The 21,008-nt window shown below is 43.4% G+C and overlaps 1 protein-coding gene across 2 annotated transcripts in view; it reads right to left on the reverse strand.

Moving 5' to 3' along the window:
* The window catches only part of SLC24A2 (solute carrier family 24 member 2), a 241,698-nt gene that overhangs the window by 77,169 nt on the left and 143,521 nt on the right, over positions 1 to 21,008 (reverse strand). For both annotated transcript variants that reach the window (XM_027105943.1, XM_027105942.1), the window contains exons 2-3: positions 19,588 to 19,626; positions 17,293 to 17,401 (exon numbers count right to left, since the gene is read on the reverse strand). In XM_027105943.1, coding sequence (XP_026961744.1) covers positions 17,293 to 17,401; positions 19,588 to 19,626 — 148 coding nt within the window. The remainder of the gene's footprint in view (positions 1 to 17,292; positions 17,402 to 19,587; positions 19,627 to 21,008) is intronic.

The raw sequence follows: 21,008 nt of genomic DNA on the forward strand, positions 1-21,008 counted from the left end.
TTTTTTTTTTTTTTTTTTGAGGTACGCGGGCCTCTCACTGTTGTGGCCTCTCCCGTTGCGGAGCACAGGCTCTGGAAGCGCAGGCTCAGCGGCCATGGCTCACGGGCCCAGCCGCTCCGCGGCATGTGGGATCCTCCTGGACCGGGCCACGAACCTGCGTCCCCTGCATCGGCAGGCGGACTCTCAACCACTGCGCCACCAGGGAAGCCCCTAAAAAATCTCAATAACAATCTTAAGGTAACTTTAAACACTGAGACTTTGGCAGAATGTTTTTCCCTTTTCCCAAAGGGCCGGAGAAAAGCACGTGACAATATAGCATGATGGCCCCATCATTTGTACTGTGGAGCCCCACGGGCTTTGACTTGACAACTAAAACATGTTCTTCATAAGTTTTTTGGGTAGGTAGTGGGTTAAGAAGCTAACATATTCACTAATGACATCTAACATCTTGGGTACTTTTTTGCATCTCTGTAAATGGAAAGATTATGTTTACCAAATCAGGCAAAAGGTACTTTCTGATTAAGTCTTATCAAATTTGGGGTGGAGGATACAAACACATTTATTGCTCAGTCTTAAAAGTGGCCAAGTATTCCATTCTCTTCTCCTATCTGTGTTTTAAAGGATTTTTCGAGGTGGCACATACAGATAAGCCCACTGTTTTCTTTCATAGAGATGCGAGCTTGGTTAGATCACATGTGACTAATATCCACAGGGCGGAGCTTTAGGTGATGCTGATACTTCTATAAGCCATACCCACAACCCAACCAGTCACGAAGCCCTATCAATTCTACCCCTAAATATCCACAATTCTGTCTTTTCTGTTCCATTCCCACTGTCCCTGCCTTAGTAGGAGGCCTTGCTGAGGTTACTGCAATAGTCCTTTTGGAACTCTCATTTCCTAACCTTTCTTACCACTTACTGTCTAGTCCTGGCACCCTTCACCTATCTTTCACGTTGTTACCAGGGTAAGGCTTTCAAAACACCAACTGAACACACACCTCTAAATCCCACACATACCGTCTTTTTGTGTTGGAATTTTATTAGGTCTCCCAACTTACTGAATCACTTGGAACCCAGGTTTGAGGTTCTCTCCTGCAGGCAGCATTCCTGAATGCCCCCCATCCCTAGTGTAAGTCATTTTCTCCCGCGTGTCTGTTCCAAGTATACCCTTCTGTGTGTGCTCATCAAAGGCACCTTAACCTACTTGCTTTCTGTCCTTTAGGGCAAGGAATCCACATACTCATTTTGTTAATTTGAACACCCAGCATAGTTCCTGGCACTCTGTAGGTGTTCAAATGCTGCTGAATTGAATTAAATCTCTATTTAATAGTGCTCTGTTAATCTTCCTCAGCCTAGTTGCCTTTGGTATGGACGTCTATGATTCCTTCCATTTTCGTGTTTTAACTCCACAGTTTCAACTATTCTGTCTTCACTATCTCTGCAGGGAGGAAGTCTGTGAAGGGAAAATGCATGCGGCCTCAACTGTTGGAATCCTCTTCATTGCTTCTGTAAAGTAGGAGGATTCACATCATGTGAAAGTACCATCAGGAGAGTCCTCCGTACACAGAAGACAAAATGGTGGCAATGGCTCAGAAATGGAGATAAAAAAACAAAACAAAAAATCCCCACTGGTGTGCGGAATGGATGCCGCATGCTGGCTAGAGAACAATTTGGATGTTCTCCTGGATCCCATCCGGCAGCCTGGCTGGATTCAGAAGAGTCTGCCAGGCAGAGAGAATCAGTGCTAAATTATATCCAGCCATTGGGTCAGCACAGCTGAGTTTCTATCCTCTGATGCACTGAGCATCAAAAAATATCAGAAAAGTATCTTAGAAGAGGAGAGGAAAAACAATAAAATAGACACACAAACTTCAGCCATCCAAGGGGGGAAAAAGGGCAAGAGATAAGAGAGAAGAATGAGAAGGCAAGAGAATTTAAGAACAGAATAAAATTGAGGGAAAAACGACTGGAAGACAAAGGTAATTAATGCCACTGATGTGGAAGTAATTCAAAGTCAAAACTACCCTTATAATTTTGTATTCTGCACTTCAGTGTTGTTCAGGATGTCACTGCATTGAATACCTGGCTCCCTCCCACAATAGAAATAATCACCCCAAATTATGGAAAACTTAAAGGATCAAATTTAAAGTAGAAAGAATGTTCATGCAATCCTCTAAGTTTCACTGAAGTGTAAATCCATTTACCATCACTCCTACTTAAATACCATGCTATATAAAATGGGACCATACGAGTGAGTTTAAAATCCAGGATGCAAAGATTGGGTAAAAGATTAAGATATGTTTCCTAAATAGTCCACTATGCGCCTTATATTAAACAGCAAATGCCTGCCAGTGAACCAGAGCTCTGATGACATAGGAGGAAGCAGGGCACTGTAGGATCTTATAACCCCTAACTGCACAAACAGTGCCCTAAGGATGTTTCAGCAGGGTTAAAATATTAGTACAGTAATTGCTTTTGCAGATTTTTATCAATATGTTGGAAAGAGGAATTTTTTTTTTTAGTCTACCAAATATCCTAAAGCTATGGACCCCAGAGGAAACTGGGACTTTTTGGAAGGAAATGAGTTAAGTACCATGTCACATTGATGTACTTCTCATTGTGCAAAGGACAGGAGAATTTGGAAATACAGAAAGTATAATTATTCAATTTCAGGATGACTTTTGCTCAACTAAAAGCCAGATTGCCAAAAAGACCAGTTCCCATCTTATCTTATAGACAGGTGTGGCAGGATCTAAAAAACTGGTACATGGTGAAGAGGCTGCTTTTTAAGGGAAAATAGAGATAAGATACATAATTCAGTGACTTACTATTGAACCACTGAAAACTGCCTAAAAAATATGACAGCTGCAAGAAAAAAAAAAAGAACTGAAAGCAATTTGGCAAACACCTACCTAGAACTAATGATGTATCAAGCACTGTTCTATGTGCTCTGTGAACAGCACTTCACTGAATACACTCAATAGCCTTAAGAGATAGATGCCCTTGTCTTCCCTATTTTACAGAAGAGGAAGCTGAGTTATAGAGAAGTTAAATAACTCACCCAAGGTCACACAACTAGTAAGTGGCAGAGCTGGGGTTCAAACCCAGGTGGCTGGCTCCACAGTGTGTCTGCTGAGCAGCTACACTATACTCCTCCTCCCACGAGCCTAGTGGGAAGATGCCACCATGAACACACCTAGCGTAGGACAGAGTCTGTCTCAACGGACACATTGCAAGATGCTACCTTTAAGCTCCAAGGGTCAGCTCCTCACCTTCTAATCCTGACTTGCACAAAGAAGATGGGGAACAGTCTTGAGGTCAAGGAAAGAATTTGTAACTTTTTCTAGATAGGAAACTCTGCGTGACCTGCTGTGCCATGAATGGGAATAGGATGCATGGAAAGGGAGATAACAACTGGGTAAAGTGTTTTTCAGAAATGGAAGAGACTTCTCATTACGAAGAGTTTTCTGGAATGAGATGGACTCACCATGATTTTTAATTCCTGCCAATGATGGTGGTTCTGGCCTAAAGGCCTTAGAGTTGAAGCAAAGCTACCTTCGCTACTGGTTCTTGGGGATTAAGTGCCGCCAGCCTGGGAAGTCAAAGAGAGAAATCACCACTGATTTCTCTACCTCAGAAGTAGCCACAGAGGTTACTGCAACTGCACTGCTGAAGCTCAGCTTCAACAACAGCATTTAAGCTGGTTTTCAGGAAGTTAACTAGTCTGGGGCAAGCACCAGCTTCTGTTCCCCCAGAGACTTACCTACAGTGGGGGCTTGTGAAGAGAAATGTTCCTGAATGGCATGACTACTTACTCAGCTTGCAATAGGAATGCATTTTGTGAATGAACGAATGACTGAATGAATGAATACATGAACCCACACACAAATAAGAAGCCGATCTGATGTAGAGCCATAAGCTTTATATAAATCACAATGCTGCTGCACTCTTTGAGTGCGTGTGTGTGTGTGCGTGCCCTTGCACACATGTGTATCATATAGTCTCATCTGAGCCCCAAGGCAACCGGTAAAGGACAGTTTGATGTGGGTCAGGGAATTCTTTTTAATGGCTGAGGCAAAGAGGCCAGATTGGGTGGCTCTGATATCGTGAGATCAGAAGAGAAATGGACCCTCATAGCAGCTCAAGGATGTGTTGTTATGGTATGACCAACATCCAGAGGTGAGTGCACAGCACAGTGCACATCTCAGACCAAGAGACAAACTAGGAAGAGATCTGGCTACTGTCAGAGCAAAGTGTCTCATAACCGAATGCAAGGCGTCCAACCTGCATTCCACTAAGTGAGGCCTGGCTATTGATTAAACGAAGCAGAGGTGTCTTTAGTGTTTCATTTGAGAGAAAACACTTTTGAACTCACTTATCTCACAGATGATGTTTCTATGTCAACATGCTTTTGGAATGGGCCGTCACTGACAAAACTGAAGTGCTTTTTTCACCTTCACTGATTGCCCCCATCCTTCGGTCCTCCACATAGTCAAAGCTGTGACAGCTGCTTTCTGTCTCTGGGATTTCTGAGTCCTCTCCTCTGAAGGAGTTCTAACTGCATCTTGAGCATGTGATAAGTTCAAGAGAACAAAGATGAAGCTGTAACTTTATGGATGCCTCATCATCTTTTTCTTTCTGCATGCAATGTTTACATTTAAATGGCATCAAGTCAATTTTTTGGCCATATATCTTTGTGGACTTGACTTCAAAGCAAACTTGAGACAGACAGAGAGAGACAAAGAGAGAGAAAGAGAGAGAGAGAAACTATTCCCAACCTCAAAAGCATTTATTTCAGTAAGACCATTCACATTCCCTTCATGCCCCAAATGAAATGTATTTGTAATGTGTACAACACAAAGAGAGATTCAATTTCGACCATCTTTGATGTTCAAATCTGAGAGTAATGCTTTACTACTCCCCAAAGAGAGGAGCTATTTAACTTGTTCCTGAATTGGCTCTATGAGAGGCATTAATAGCTTGCCTTCCTCTCTCCAGGCATTTAAACTGCTGTCATCTTATTAAAAACAAGGCCAGTAGATTGCATTTTATTCTTCTCCAGCGAAGATTTTCACTCCTGTTGCCTGTTCACGCACCAGCTGAGGCAGCACGCAAACATCTTTCTTGCTAATTTAAACTGATCTACGATTTGGGACAGAAAGAAAGGTTACAATACTGCCTTTCAGGGATAACTTCTCCCCATTTTGAATCTAATAGGCATGAAAATGACTTTCTTCTGGTTTCAAATGACAATTTCTGAATGCTCGTATTGAAGCTGTTTTTAAAAATAGAAGCTGGGGAAATAGGTTCTGCTGTTTGGTGCGATAAAAAGAAAACCCAGCAAGCCAGTGGAAGTTTTATCTTAGTGTCAGCCCCAAATTAACACTCAATGTCTATGTTAAAGAACTGAAGCGATCTTACAAAATAGGGAGCTGCATGGCTGTGTGTACGGGAGATGGACACTTGTGGCTACAGACGGAAGTCCTGTGTGAGTGCAAAGCGTTCAGGCTCCGAAGGCAAACTTAGGAGCTGGGTGACCAAGAGCAAGTAGCGTCACCTCGCTGAACCTCACTTTCCTCAGAGGTAAAGCACACAATAATTCCCAGAGTCGCTGCTGGGAGAATTCCAGGAGGTGACTGGTAGGTGTGTTGCACAGAGCAAGCACTTAGTAAGTTCCACTTTCTTGTTTTTCCTCTTCAGCATCTCTTAGGCCTTTAGCTTCCTACACTTAAATCACACACGCACAGGTATGGTAGACACACACACAGACACACATGCAGACACACACAGACACAAAAAGATACACACACAGACTCACCCCAAGGGCCCCTGGACAGGAGAAGTCGCTGGAGCCTTAGTTCAGCGGGCAAACAGCCACATGCCCACTCATCTTTCAAAGGAGCCCCATCTCAGCTGGGCCAACCATACGTAGTTTTGAGTCTCCCCAGCCAGTTCCACTGCCCTGAATTTTTCACCACCTTTCCTGCCCTCCCACACTCCTCACCTCCTGTGAGAACCACTCTCGAAGCTCACTTTCTCTGAAGGCACCGCTTCCTGATGGCCCTGCCCTCAGGTTCACATGGAGATGAAGTGTCTGAAGATCTGGCCAGCGCAGTTCACCTGCACTGACAGTTTCCTCTGCGGCCGCTCAGCGCTGTCTGCACACCAGCCAGAATTCTCCATTGGGTTTATTAATCTGCACTTGTCATGATGTGATATCGATTCCGTGAAGGTGTGCTTTCACCGCCTCGGGAAGGAGGGCCTTGCTCCTTCACATGGCTGATCCTAGGGCTCGAGGAAGCCCCTCTCCCATCCCCACAGTGCTTCACCCAGAGCCGGTAACAGACCTGACAGTGGTGCTCACAGCTTCTTCCTGCTCTTTGAGGGCCGCCTCTGGGGACACCCTGGCTGCTTCTGGTCCAGCCTTCTCCCCTTCCTCCCAAATCCTTCAACAAGAGCACCTAAAAGCTGCTGCTTTGTGATGCACCTTGATCTCTGCTGGGTATATTTTCCCTTTTTGTTCTTTTGTGTGAAAAGTGCCTTTGCTCTTCCTGCTTATTCTATATAAATTTAGAAGTCCAGTTATGAAGTCCCATAGATATCTTTTTGGGATTTCACTTAGGATTGAGTTGCCCTTAGAGTTTAACTTGGGGAGAACTGATATCTTTATAATATACCAACATTTGTTTAGATCTTCTTCCATTTCTTCAGAAATGACTATTTACTGTTTCTGCTATAAAGTTCTTAAACGTTTTCTTTGGGTTAATCCTTGGTACTTTTTGGTTTTGTTGCCCCTGTGAGTGGCCCTTCATTTCTTTTATGTTTGATATTGCTGGTCTAGAGGAAGGCAACTGAATTGGGCATAGTGATACAGGATTTGACATGAGTGAACTCTTAATAGTTTTAACTATTAAAAAGAGTGTTTATTCTTCCCTGTGGGAATTCCTTTGAACAAAAGGTTCTGCTGCTACTAAAAACCATGTTTGAAAACACATAATCTAGGGTACAGGGAAGATGGTGAAAAAATAGAGAGTTGCTATTCATTTGTAAGGCTTTTACAATCAAGATGTCCTGGAATTCATGTCACCTCACATTGCCTGAGCCAGACTGATAAAGCAACAGGAGAGATGGCATCAGGATGTCACAGGAGCTAGTGGGAGGAAAATGAGGGAGCCAAACCGTCCCTTTCAGAAAGGCAGGCGAAATGCTCCCAGGACACTCCTCCAGTCAACCTGAATGAAAGTAACATAAACGTGTTGGATGGAAAGTGACAACAGCAGAGACTGGCTGTGATAACGTGAAGTGAATTTACCATGGGGGAAATTTGCTCGTCATTCTAACAGCAAAGAAGGCAGGTATCATACTATGAGTACGGTATCATTTTCAGACATCTTATTACAGGATTCTGAAGATTTTGTCATGAAAACAGCCTCAAGAGAAACACATATCAGGCCTGGAGACCTGCTGTTCTAAACAGTGTCATGCCCTGTAGTTAAATAATCCTTCACTTCAATTACAGGCCCCCTAGGCAAGTACTATCCCTACTTTTGTGTTTCTAAGGTATCAAGTGTGCTTATTTGTTACGTTTTGCTATTGATAATAAAATTGTTGTTATGATGAAAAAATGTAAATCAAAGTTTGAAATTCCACAAGGAAGGAGAAATTCCTAGAATTGTGGAAGGGAATCCAAGAATCCATAAAAATTGAATAAGGAGCTTCTTCTTTTGTAGTTTTCTTCTCAAACACAACTTAATACTCAATTTCGTGGTAGATGCTATTTTAGAGGTGTTTGAATTTGTAAAATGAATGGTTAAAACAATAAACTCCTTATAATCTTGCAGTGATGGTAATTTTTAAAAAATTTTTTTAAAAATTTATTTTATTTTACTTATTTTTGGCTGCGTTGGGTCTTCGTTGCTGTGCATGGGCTTTTCTCTAGTTGCAGTGTGTGGGGGCTACTCTTCATTGCAGTGAGCGGGCTTCTCATTGCAGTGGCTTCTCTTGTTGCAGAGCACGGGCTCTAGGCGCACGGGCTTCAGTGGTTGTGGTACATAGGCTCAGTAGTTGTGGCTTGCGGGCTCTAGAGAGCAGGCTCAGCAGTTGCGGCACATGGGCTTAGTTGCTCCGCAGCATGTGGGATCTTCCCGGACCAGGGTTCGAACCTGTGTCCCCTGCATTGGCAGGCAGATTCTTAGCCACTGCGCCACCAGGGAAGCCTGATGGTAATTCTTTGAACATATAAAGTTAGGCCCATGAAACGCAAGAAATGAAAGGATCAACAGTTTATCAAAGGGAAGAAAAGAAAGGAAATAAGAGAAGAACAAAGGGTTTGGAAAGAAAAGACAAAGAAGTGGACAGGAGAACTCATCAAGAAGGTGAGTGGCAGAGAGCAAACCTTCCCCACTGCAGCAATAACTCTAGAACTACAAGGAGATTCACTCATTCAATCATCCAGCAAACATTGACCAAGTCAGTGCCATCCTAGAGGCTGGAGATACAGTGGTGGCCACAGCAGACATGATTGCTTTTCACTACTGCAGAGACAACCATCAACTGAACAGGACTTTGCTGGTCACAACCAAAGAGCCTTTTGACAGGGCATGGATTAAGACAATCTATGTGGCTAGAGACATATGTTCTCCAGCAGAAACATTTTAAAAGCAGGCACTCATTCAATCTACTCAACAAATATGGACTGGGATCCATGTACGCTGGGCCCTGGAGATAGAGGAGTGCCTTCCCTATGTGCTGCCCTGTCAGAGGTGGAAGGGTAGAGACAGGCAGCAAACAACAAATAAATATATTCATGGCAGTTATGGAGAAATATGTTGCAGGGCAAGAAAGGTCCAGAACTCTGCTTTATTATCATCGTTTTGATTTTTCTATTTTTCAAAGGCCGATTGAGTAAGATCTTTCTCATCAGGTGACATGCGAAGGCTGACTTGAAGGAAGGAACAGCAGGGGCCGTGTGGGTGTCTGGGAGAAGAGGGAACATGTGCAAAGGCTCTGAGGCAGGAGGATGCTGGGAGTTTGTGAGGAGGAGCTGCTAGGTAGCCAGAGGAGTGGGGCACAGGGAAGGACACATGAGAGGAAGGAAAGGACGGCGGAGAAAGAGAAGAACAGGACGGAGAAGAAGGGAGGGAGGAAGGTCACAGTGGGCCTTAGGGTCACCACAAAATCTCGGGCTTTTACTGCTGGTGAGATGGTTTTGAACAGAGGTAGGCCATGATTTCACCTGTGTCTTAGGGGAACCAGGGTTCTTAGATGGCAAGTTTTGGGGCACGGTTTTTCTGGGGAAGGATTCAGGGCCACGGTATAAAAGTTGGACTCATGGGCCACCAGAGAACACTTTAAAAGGGAGGAAGAAGGGGAACATCACATCTCTTCTCTGTAAGTCAGGAACTTGAAAAGACATCGTTACTAAGGACAGGAAGAAGAAGGGACGTTTGACCTTCACTGGCATCTACCATGGAGTTCCCTGTTAGGGGAGGCAGAGTGCCCACTCCCGGTTCCTTTGTAGGATGGGGTGGTCACATAGCCCTGTTCTGACCCATGTGACGTAAGTGGAAGTCTGCTTCTGGGAACACTAAGGGTTTTTCTTTGTTTGTTTGTTTTTGTTTTTGCTGCGTCATGCGGCATGCGGGATCTTAGTTCCCTGAACAAGATTTTTCTGATTACAAAAAAAAAAGACAGCCAGTGTCTTCTCCTTCCCAGAATACAGATATGATGATGGGGCGGGGGAGGGGAGTAGCTTCCATCCTCTGGGGATGAGGATGAGAGAAACAGGCTCCAGATGAAAGAAAGAAAACAGGAGACCAGGTCTCTCATGGCAAAGAGGAGCTGTATTACTAGCCTTGAACTGCTTTTAATGGGCTTCTAGTTAAATAAAATCCTACAAAACTATTAAGGCCAACCTGAAGAGGCTATATACTGTGATTCCAACTATATGATGCTCTGGAAAAGGCAAAACTATGGAGACAATAAAAGGATCAGTGGTTTGCAGGGGTGTGTGTGAGAGAGGGAGAGAAGGATGAATAGGCAGAGGACAGAGGTGTTTTAGGGCAGTGAAAATACTCTGTTTGATATTACAATGATGGATAAATGTCATCATACATTTGCCTAAGCCCACAGAATGTACAACACCAAGAGTGAACGCTAAGGTAATCTATGGACTTTGGGTGATTATGACGTGTCAGTGTGGGTTCATGCTCAGCAAAAATGTACCATGCTGGTGAGTGACGTTGATAATGGAGGAGGATATGCATGTGTGGGGCAGGAGGTATATGGGAAATCTCTGTATCTTCCTCTCAGTTTCATTGTAAACCTTAAACTGCTTCAGAAAAATAAAGTCTTAAAGAAAAAAATAACTATTAAATTAAGCCACTGTAGTTGGATTCTATTACATGACACTGAACACAATTTTAACTGAAAAGTCATTGCCAACAGTCACGGAGCGCTAATTATATGCTTTTTGGGTACTGTTGTACTGAATACTCACCATAAACTTCTGATGGTGAAACTATTATTATTCCTTTTTACAAATGAAGAAACCAAGGCCCTTTCAGGTTGGAAATACTACTCATAAACTTATGTTCGTGCTGCTAACATTATTCCATTTGAAAAGTGGAAAAACTGAGGCCCGATGAGGTTGAGAAGCTTGTTCGAGGTCACAGAGCTAGAGGCTGAGCCAGGATCTGAACGCTGAGAGTCTGACTCTTGGACCACATATGCACCACGGCCAAACCCTAAGCCTTGTCCTCACAGCAACCTCTCCATTTCATCACCCAGTCACTGGGCTCTCCCGGAATTACAGAGTTGGCTATGGGGTTCCTTTTGCTGTGTGGGACAGTACCCATGTCATGCTGAATGGTGAGATCAGTGGTAATTCCATGCGCTTAAGCAAAAGCGAATGAGAGCAAGGTGCGCTTGTGGACTCACGAGTGTGGCTGCAACTCAAGGTGTGAGGGAATGGAGGGGGGGAAGCTAAGGCCAGCCCAGGCCTTGCTGCAGAGGCTTCTGTAGGGGAAATTCACATCTTACAACATGGATGTGTAATTGGTCCAGGGATAGGTCAGAGCTCCTGGTATTTAGGCTGGCATCTACATGAGAAGAAAAAGGGACACTGAGCTGGACACGAGGTTCCATAAGGAGGCAGAGCAACACAAGAACTACAAAGAATGGACTGAGTCAGGCAGCCACAGGTTCAAATTCTGGCTCTGCCATTGACTTCCTGTGTCACCTGGTGAGGCAAGACACAGCCTCTTTACATTTCAGCGTCCTTCTTTGACTGACGGAGTAGGGCTAGTGTAAGGGTTAAATGGGATGGTTTAGGTAGAGCACTCAGCATAGTGCCCGTCTTATAGTAAGCACTCTGCAAATACTATCATAATTATTATTATTAGGCAAATTAACAACAGCTACTTCTCACACCAAAAGCGCTATACCCAGCATGCTTGTTTTAGGTTCATAAAGATGTACACTTGGGTAAATATAATGGCTTGATAGAGAAATGCTGAAACCAACATGGGACACCGGAGTTTTCAGAAAGATCAATTCAGACAGTCATACTGTGATCTCAGAGACCAATAGTGCTAGTTTTCCAGGGCTTTCTTATAAAAGAAACAAAATCTTTATTCCAACCATTTATATGAGCCTTAAGCAGATTCCTTCTTTTCATCAACAATGTCCTGTTCAGAATTCTGTGGCCATGGAAAGGCACAGCTCGGTCTTGTTTGGACTGAATCTTCACCCAAGGCAAGCTGACGATGGCTTTGTCCCTTACACACAGTGTAGTGTGCCCAGAGCACACCAGTGAGCCACGGACAGACGAAGCTCTCAGTGATGTGTGTCCCTGAAACAGTTTAGGTTAGATGAAAGGCGGTTTCACGTTCTCTGCTATCTTCCCATGGAGAGGCAGAGTCTCCTCCTCCCCGTCTTGAGTCTGGGCTGGCCTTTGTGATGGCTTGATTAGTAGAATACAGTAGAAGTGACTTCCTGGGACTTCCCAGACTAGGTCATGGGAAGCTTTGCTGCCACGGCCTGGGCCTCTTGGAAGGCTTGCTCTTGGAGTCCTCAGCCACCATGTAAGAATGCCAAGCATGTGGAAAGGCCCTGAGACAACCTGGAGAGTCAGGGGGCCCAGCCGAGCCTGGCCTTCCAGCTGTACCTTCAAAGGTGCCAGACGTGTGAGCGAGGCCCTTTTGGACCTCTAACCTGCAGGTCTTCTAGCTTAATAACATCAAATGACCTCTGTTGATACCACATAGAACAGAAGAATCACCCCACTGATCCCTGAATCACTCAAATTCCTGATCCATGAAACCACGAGCAGGAATAATATGGGGGTGGTTTTTTTACATCTTTATTGGAGTATAATTGCTTTACAATGGTGTGTCAGTTTCTGCTTTATAACAAAGTGAATCAGTTATACATATACATACGTTCCCATATCTCTTCCCTCTTGCGTCTCCCGTCTCCCTCCCTCCCACCCTCCCTATCCCACCCCTCCAGGTGGTCACAAAGCACCGAGTTGATCTCCCTGTGCTATGCGGCTGTTTCCCACTAGCTATCTACCTTATATTTGGTAGTGTATATATGTCCATGCTTCTCTCTCACTTTGTCACAGCTTACCCTTCCTGCTCCCCATATCCTCAAGTCCATTCTCTAGTAGGTCTGTATCTTTATTCCTGTCTTACCCCCAGGTTCTTCATGACATTTGTTTTTCTTAAATTCCATATATATGTTAGCATACGGTATTTGTCTTTCTCTTTCTGACTTACTTCACTCTGTATGACAGACTCTAGGTCTATCCACCTCATTACAAATAGCTCAATTTCGTTTCATTTTACAGCTGAGTAATATTCCATTGTATATAATGTGCCACATCTTCTTTATCCATTCATCCGATGATGGACACTTAGGTTGCTTCCATCTCCGGGCTATTGTAAATAGAGCTGCAATGAACATTTTGGTACATGACTCTTTTTGAATTATGGTTTTCTCAGGGTATATGCCCAGTAGTGGGATTGCTGGGTCATATGGTAGTTCTATTTGTAGTTTTTTAAGCCACTAAGTCTTGGGTGCTCTGTTACATATCAATAGATAACAAACACAAACACTGCCGGATCTCCTGGCTCGGGCTCAGATGCCCAACTGACTACCAATTAAAGCTTTTAGTAAGGGCTCCATCACTGGATTGACACCGGAATGGCACAGATGAGAAAAAGGGCATTTTTTTTTTTTTTTTTTAGTAGTTCAGTTTAATTTTCTGCTGTAACAAATATTTCAGCACCCTCCTCCTCCAGCAACAGGGAAACAATGGGGCCAAGAGAGCCCAAGGCCAATAAGCAAACAAGCAAACAATTAGGCCCCCATAATAAGGTGGCAACTAGTATAGGAATCAGTGCCCTGGGGAAGGGCATTGACTGTCTTTCCATAGGTCATCTGTCCTAGGTGACGTTGAAAACTTCCCTTTATGAACACTGTCTGCCATGTAGTGCCAGTGCACGACTCAGCAAGGCAGACTCCAGGAACAACCATTAGTATAACAGAGAAGCCACTGCAGTGTTCATGGGGTCAGCTTGGTGATGTAACCAGCATGCTCTATATTGTTAAAAGGTGACAGTTTGGCATGCGGATGTGTGAACTCAAGTGATTAGATGCAAACTAAAAGAGAGATGACTATTTCTGAGAACTTGGAATGTTCTTGGAATGGAAAATGATTGTGAATTTTTTTTGGGGAAAAATACCAGAGCAATCTGCTTTCTTGGCCGCGTGCTATGGAGCAATTTTAAAGCATTGAAGTACTTTCTATATTTTCTAATCACTCAAGTCCAGAACTGATTATGGCTCTCAGCATTCTCCCAGATTCACACCACTAGAGCACTCCACGTCTTTCGGGGAGAGGTTTCACCTTGAAAGCAGACGTCCAGATTTGGAAGGCACATCTTGGTACAGCAGGAACAAACATTTTAATAGCAGCACAGCCCTACGAGGGCCAAGTGTTTCGGAAAATCACTGATGGCCCAACTCCGAGACAACTCAGATTCCCTCTCTCTTATCTCACAAAGTATAACCTCCCCACCAAACAGAAAAACAAAAACAAGCCCTACCAGAAATTGAACTCCCTCAAACAAAAACCACAGAAATTTAGATTGTTGAGACCTATGGTCAATGACACACACATACACACACACACACACACACACACACACAGATTTGTATATGCATAGATCATCTCTGGAATGAGCCCCAAGAAATTGGTAGATGTGGTTTCCTCTGGGAGAATTGGGGGACTGGAGAAAATTGGGAGGTTGTTGGAGGAGGAAGACTTTTTTTTTCCGCATAACCTTTTGAATGTTTTAAATTAAAACATTCATATGCTGCGTTATTTTTCAAAATAATGGAACAGAGTAATTCAAACCTGTATATGGTGCTTACGATCTGCTAGGCAATGTGTTCAATGCTTAATGTATATTCACTCCTTTAGTCCTTATAACAACCTTATGATGTAGACATCATTATATATCATCCTGATTTTTACAGATGAGGAAACTGAGGTACAGAGAGGTTAAGTAACTTATCCAAGGTCACACAGCTAATAAATGCAGAGCTGGAATTTGAATCCAGAGAGTGTGGCTCTGGAGTCTGTCCTCAATTACTACATAACGTGCCTTGCCAGAAATAAATATACCCAGTTGCCTGCCTGCTCAAAATCAAGTTGGGGCAGATAAGATAGTTCCTTTCTTCTCTCACCTGACTGTTTTGGGTGATGAGTGGAGAAGATGGTGGCTCAAAATAACCAAAATACAATCTTAAACCCATGGGGCTTTAGAGGGCTTTGAAATTGTGTGACTAACAGAGCCAAAGCATGACTTTGGCCAAGTTGCTTAATTCTTCTAAGGCTTAGCAGCTACCATGTGCCAGGCAGACTGCTAGATCTTGGGGACAACTAGTAAATAAACAGAATTCCTGCTCTCTAGAAATTTACCATGTCCTGGGGGAGACAGGCAGTGAACAAATAACCACACAAATTGTAATGTGGGCAAAAAGGAAAAATTGAAGGGTGCATTGAGAGAGGATGATTGGGGCCCTGATTTATACTGCATGGTCAGGAGGTGTCATTTACACAGAGCACTGAAGAAGGGGCAGGAATAAAGCTGGGAAAAGTGGAAGAAAATGGGAGAAAGAAAAGTATTCTGGGCGGGGGGGGAACAGCCTATGCAAAGACCCTGAGGCAGGAAAGAAGTATCTGTTTTATGACAGAAGGCCTCTGTCTGGCTAAAGCAAAGTGAGTCAACGTGAGTTTGGAGAAAGAGACGGATCATGCAGACCACGGCAAGTATTTCACAATTTTCCTAAGAGCCACGAGAAGCCACTGTAGGTTAATAGGAGTGACATAATTTGATTTACTTTTTAAGAAGATTACTTGGGCTGCTGTGTGGAAAATATGCAAAGAGGCAACGGAGGAAGTGGAAGACCAGCTAGGAAGTGATGAAGATGGCTTGGAATAAACAGCTGGCAGAGAGAGAAGGAGGTACATTTGAGATCTATTTTGGTGGTACCCTATTTTATGAAATTAGAATAATAATGTTAGCTATGAAGTGTTATTATAAAGCAAAGATTCACAGGCGTGAAAATACTTTGTCAATTATAAAGTACCAGACAAAGGTAACTATTACTGTAGGTGAAAGAACCAAGTACCAGAGAGGCTCTAAGTTGCCCAAAGTCACACAAATGCTTCGTGGCTGGGCGGAGGTTGGCCTGCGATCCCCTCACTCCCTGAGATCATTTTTGTAGGGGTGACCCTGGTGGGGAGGAAAAGAAGGCTAGTGGCCGGGGCTAATTTCCTTGTCATGTGGACCTCTGGTAAAGAGAGTAATGCTTTTTAGGATGTTCCCGGCAAACGATTACCTGAGTAAACAGAACCCAGGATCTATGAAAGAAGGCTCTTTGGAAAATATCACATCAGCTACGTAACTCTCTGGGGTATAAGGCGGAAATGTGTTATAACTGAAATGCTCCACAGTGAGAGGTGAGCCTGTGATCCTCGCTTATTATTCTGGGTGAAGGTGCGTGTCCAACGAGGGGAGACAGGACCTGGGGAGCCGCTCTTGAGGTCCCAGAGTTTTCCTGACTGCACCTGAATCTCCTGATGGCCTGAACCCTTGAAATTATTTAGCCAAGCTTTATATTGGTTAAGAGCTCTGATTTATATGGGGAAAATTTGTCAGTGGCAGAGACCCGTTTCCCAGGCCATTCGCCTCCATGTAACATCAGGCCTCACTGTAAGGTCCAGGGACGAAGGGAGAACAGAAGACTTTGTTATATTTGAACCCTTTGCTAGTAGCCTAACTCTGATATTTATTTGATGCATCAGATATCTGCTTCCTTGAAAAATTAACTTTTTAGGATACTTATGCAATTCAAGAAACAAGACGTACCTGGCTTCCTTGTGAATGAGTAAAACTGGAAGAACACAATACTGAATTCTTGGTGATGGTTTATATAATGTCCCTAGGAGGTGAACCAGGCCTCTTCAGTCTATCCTAAGCAGTTATCTTAGAGAGCGCTCTTTGGGTGCTTAGAAGCTCACCTCCCATCTTCCAATTGCCAAAGAATAGATACAACATCAGTGCTCTGCAGTGAACATCATTCCCCAAACTAATCACAGCCCTCCTAAGTCATGGAGTTCTTGTCTCCTCTTTTTCTTTTTTTTTTTTTGCGGTATGCGGGCCTCTCACAGCTGTGGCCCCTCCCGTTGCGGAGCACAGGCTCCGGACGCGCAGGCTCAGCGGCCATGGCTCACGGGCCCAGCCGCTCCACGGCACGTGGGATCTTCCCGGACCGGGGCACGAACCCGTGTCCCCTGCATCGGCAGGCGGACCCTCAACCACTGCGCCACCAGGGAAGCCCTTTTCTTTTTTTAAGATGTACAATTTATCAATTTTTCTTCACCTATAACTTCATTTTGAAACTTAGGAGGATGACGAAAGGGAACTGTTACTCTAGCTGGAAGGGAGGGAAACTGCTCGTGTCTTCTCCGCCTCGTAGCGGACTGTATTTATGCTGGAGGCATCAAAAGACACAATCAGCGAACGAATCGCCACTCCTGCTCGTGGTGAAAAATCTCTGATCGTGAGCTGGGCGGTTGCAGATAAGCACGCAGAAGGGCCAGGGCTGCCTCTGGCAGAGGTGAACACGCGGACATCAGCCGGTTTGTGACGGAAGCGTGAAAGAGGATTTTGCACATCGTGTCCCCGCCCGCCCCCCAAGCGAAAACCTGATGTTTACCTTCAGCGAGCGGGTCGAGGGTGTGTATCATGAGCTGGAAGATGCTGTTCCTCATGAGACTGTTGTGGAGGGAGGCGGAGCTTCCACCCCGCTGCAGACGCGGCTTCGCCTGAGCAGAGGGACCAGACAAAGAGGCCGTTAGTGCTCAGAAATGCAAGGCAAGTCCTCACCTAGTCTGTCAGAGGCTCACACACAACGGAACCAAAGATTTTCCGCGCACATTCCTTCAAAGTCTCCTGAAGGAATGGCATTCTCACATCCTTTCCTACTAAAGGGATTAATTGCTATCATCTGTTGAGAACTTATTATATGCTAGTCAACGTGCCATAGCCTTCACCTCCATTCTCTGACTGAACCCTATGAACTAGATACCATTATTGTTCCCTTTAGACAGATGAGGAAATTTAGTCTCAGAGAAGCGAAATGAGGTGTTCGGGTCACACAGATAAAAAATGGAGGCTAGGGGAATGGGTTGCAGGTCTGCTTCACTCAAAATCTGTTCTCTGAACCAGTGGGTGGTCTCTAAGATGTCTGTATTGTGCCTCCTATCAGTCAAATTTTTGAGTGTGTATATATGCATCTAACTATATCTGTATCTATATCCATATGTATCTCTATCTATATCCAGACACATACTAAAATATGGGCATATATATCATAAAACATTTGCAAAAGTAGAAATAATGAAGAGTAACAAAGAAAGCAAACAATAGAGGTGCTAATATTTCCCCCTTGCTCCGCAAAGGGACATCCTGCACACATTCCGGGGTACCTCATCTCCACGATGGGAACCACAGCTCTCATCCATGAAGCCTTACAGTCTATGTTAAATGAGATTTGAAGAGAGAGAATCCCCTATTATGAATCCACAGAGAACCTTCCTGTCTCCAAAGAGTCCTTTACATTACAGGGTTTTGCAAAATATTCCATCACACTCCAGATCCACAAGGGGGTTTCCCAAGAAAAGTCCCACAAGAGACTCCATGACCAAATATATTTGGACATTGCTACATCCTAGACCAACTCACCTTTAGAGTTTTAAGATACACATTAGACCACTAAGTCTAACACTAAAGAAATCTGGTTAACTTGATTAACTTGGACAGTGTTTCCAAACTATTGCTCATTCGTCCCTTGTTTTACAGAATACTTATTAAAACTGAGCCAGATGTTTGGAGACAAACATGAAACCCAGAGTAAGCTTGAAGTATGGGTAAAATGTCAGTGTGAGATACATGGAGAAATCTGAATTTTTTAGTGTGATTTTATTATAATTGATACTCTATTAGAAATAATATTTCCAACTCTACAGGGTTTGGAGAAGAATCAGAGGGGATTACTGGTGTCTCATTGGTGAACCAGATCATGATTCACAAAGGAAGAGACTGGGTTTGCACCCATAGCCCAGTACTGGATCAGGCATATCCTATGGGCTCTCAATGCATGTCAGAAGTCTCTGCTCTGAGCATCACAGGAGGAAGAATGGGGTCATATATATCTTCATTATTAGTCCTTTCAGCCTCAAAAATCTGGAACATTTTTTAATGCATTGTGTTATTTGATTCAGAAGATTAAGGCTCAAAAAATTTTAGGGGCAAGGTTAAAAGATTTGAATAGAGTTGAAATGTAATCACTGTTTGATGGTTGAACACAAAAACTGATGGTCATTTCCTTGCCAAGCTGCACAATACAAAATGTGACATGTTAATTGCACAGGAACTGGAAAATGTGTTTGTTGTTAATAATTTGTCATAATCACTGTTACTATGGTCCTTATTTTGGGAAACCGAAAGAACTCTCTTGTGGAAATCTTCATTAGCCTAGGATTATGTCTACAGAACTTAAAGCAGTCTTCGGGGCATTATGTATATATTGAATATAAAGATCTCATGCAGCATTTCTTTTGATGGAACCAAAAGAAACTTCCAACCAAAAAAATAGGTGCATGCAGGTACACAAACAGATACCAAGCATTAGATCCCTCGCTGTCCCCAAATATCTGCTCAACATCCCTTGGAACGTAATTTGGAAATATCTCACTCTTTCAACTTTTCCATGCCAAGTGAAAGAGAGAACTCAAACTTTTTGAAAACCAGTCCCAGAAATAATCTGTCATTGAATGTAAGAATTCAGTTGACACTAATTATAGGACAGAGCATACACACACCAGCAGATTAAACCCTTTAAGTATTCCAAGGGAGAGGATGTTGAGCACAAGAGCCCCTTCTGCCCACCCCTGCCCTCACACCCTCCACAGGCACATGAACAGGTACAGGCAAGGCCACTGCTTCCTACCGGTAGAGCCTGTTCATCCTTGTCCCTGGCTGCAGATGACTGCATAAGAGGAAAAGGCAGAAACAGAAGACACAGAAATAACTAAACACATATAGGTTTTACATTTAATCACAAGCATCAGTATAGGGAAAGATTTGGTTCTTTCTGCTCCTGGGAAGGACTATGCCAACGCAGGGGGTCAAGACTGTCTATTTCTAGCTAATATATCATAATTTAGGCATATGGTACTTTCGCTTGAAAGATCAAAGCCGAATGGCCAACTTAAATGTCCCGTAACAGAGGGCAGTTAAATCAATTGTAGTCCAGCCATCCAGTGGAATGTCATGTGGCCACTACAATGAATGAGCTAAGTACACATGTGTTGACAAGGAAAAATATCTAAGATACATCGTTAAGTGAAAAAAATTTAAAAGCCTTATTTATTACCTCATTTTATAAAAGAAAATAAATTAATAATACTGCAGTATATGTAAAGAAAAAAGTTCTGCAAGAATCATTGGTGGTTATTCTTATTAGTGGTCGTTATTTGGGGCTGGGATTACAAGGACCTGTCATATTCCTTATCTTTCGGAGGGAACTGACATTCACCGTCCCAAGTGTGATGAATAAAATAAAAGCCTGAAGACGTTAAGCCTTTGGAGGAAAGACTAAGGTCATCACACATGGAATCCAGATAATCCACCTTCTTTCCTGCCCCACCACTTCACATTTTCCATTCTAAAAAAGGAAATATCTGTCACACTGAGAAAAGTTGACTAAAACACAAGGGCACGTGAGAGCCGGTCATCTGTTGGGAGAGAACACAACTCAGACATGGGACACTGGTGCTCTTCTAACATGTCCCAAACTGGACGGCTTTGCTTCCCCCGCTTAATACGAACACTCCCTCTTCAACAGAACCAGGCACTGTCCTGTGATCTTTCCAAGGGTATGCAGGTGCCTTGGGAACTTCCTCGTGATCAGACCACCGCCTCTGTCACTTCACCTCAACTACGGGTGCATACAGCAAGAAGACACTGGTTCTCCAATTAGCGTCTTTGCTAACCTGTGTCTTCAGGACTAATCACACACTCGGAGAAGAGAAGATGAGGGCAGAGCTGTTTTAAAATCTTCATGGGCCCTGGGCTCTCTTTTTTTAGTCCTACCACACATATCACAGAAAGAACGTGAAGATGCCCTCACATCCCACCTACGATATACATTTTTGTGTTAAAAAAAAAAAAAAACATGGAAAGGATTCTTATAATTTTGCATTTCAAATTATTGGCTATATGCAATTCACTTAATTCATGATTGGCATGCCAGAAATCTTGGAAAGTGAGAAAACTGAATCTGTGATTTGGTTTCATGTAATTTTTAAGAAGGCTAAATTTAATACTTAATGAAGTTGATAGTACATATTTTGTCAACATTCAATTAAA

The sequence above is a fragment of the Aethalodelphis obliquidens genome, unplaced genomic scaffold (genome assembly GCF_003676395.1).
Source record: "Aethalodelphis obliquidens isolate GAN/ISIS:26980383/991018 unplaced genomic scaffold, ASM367639v1 scaffold7, whole genome shotgun sequence".
NCBI lineage: Eukaryota > Metazoa > Chordata > Mammalia > Artiodactyla > Delphinidae > Aethalodelphis > Aethalodelphis obliquidens.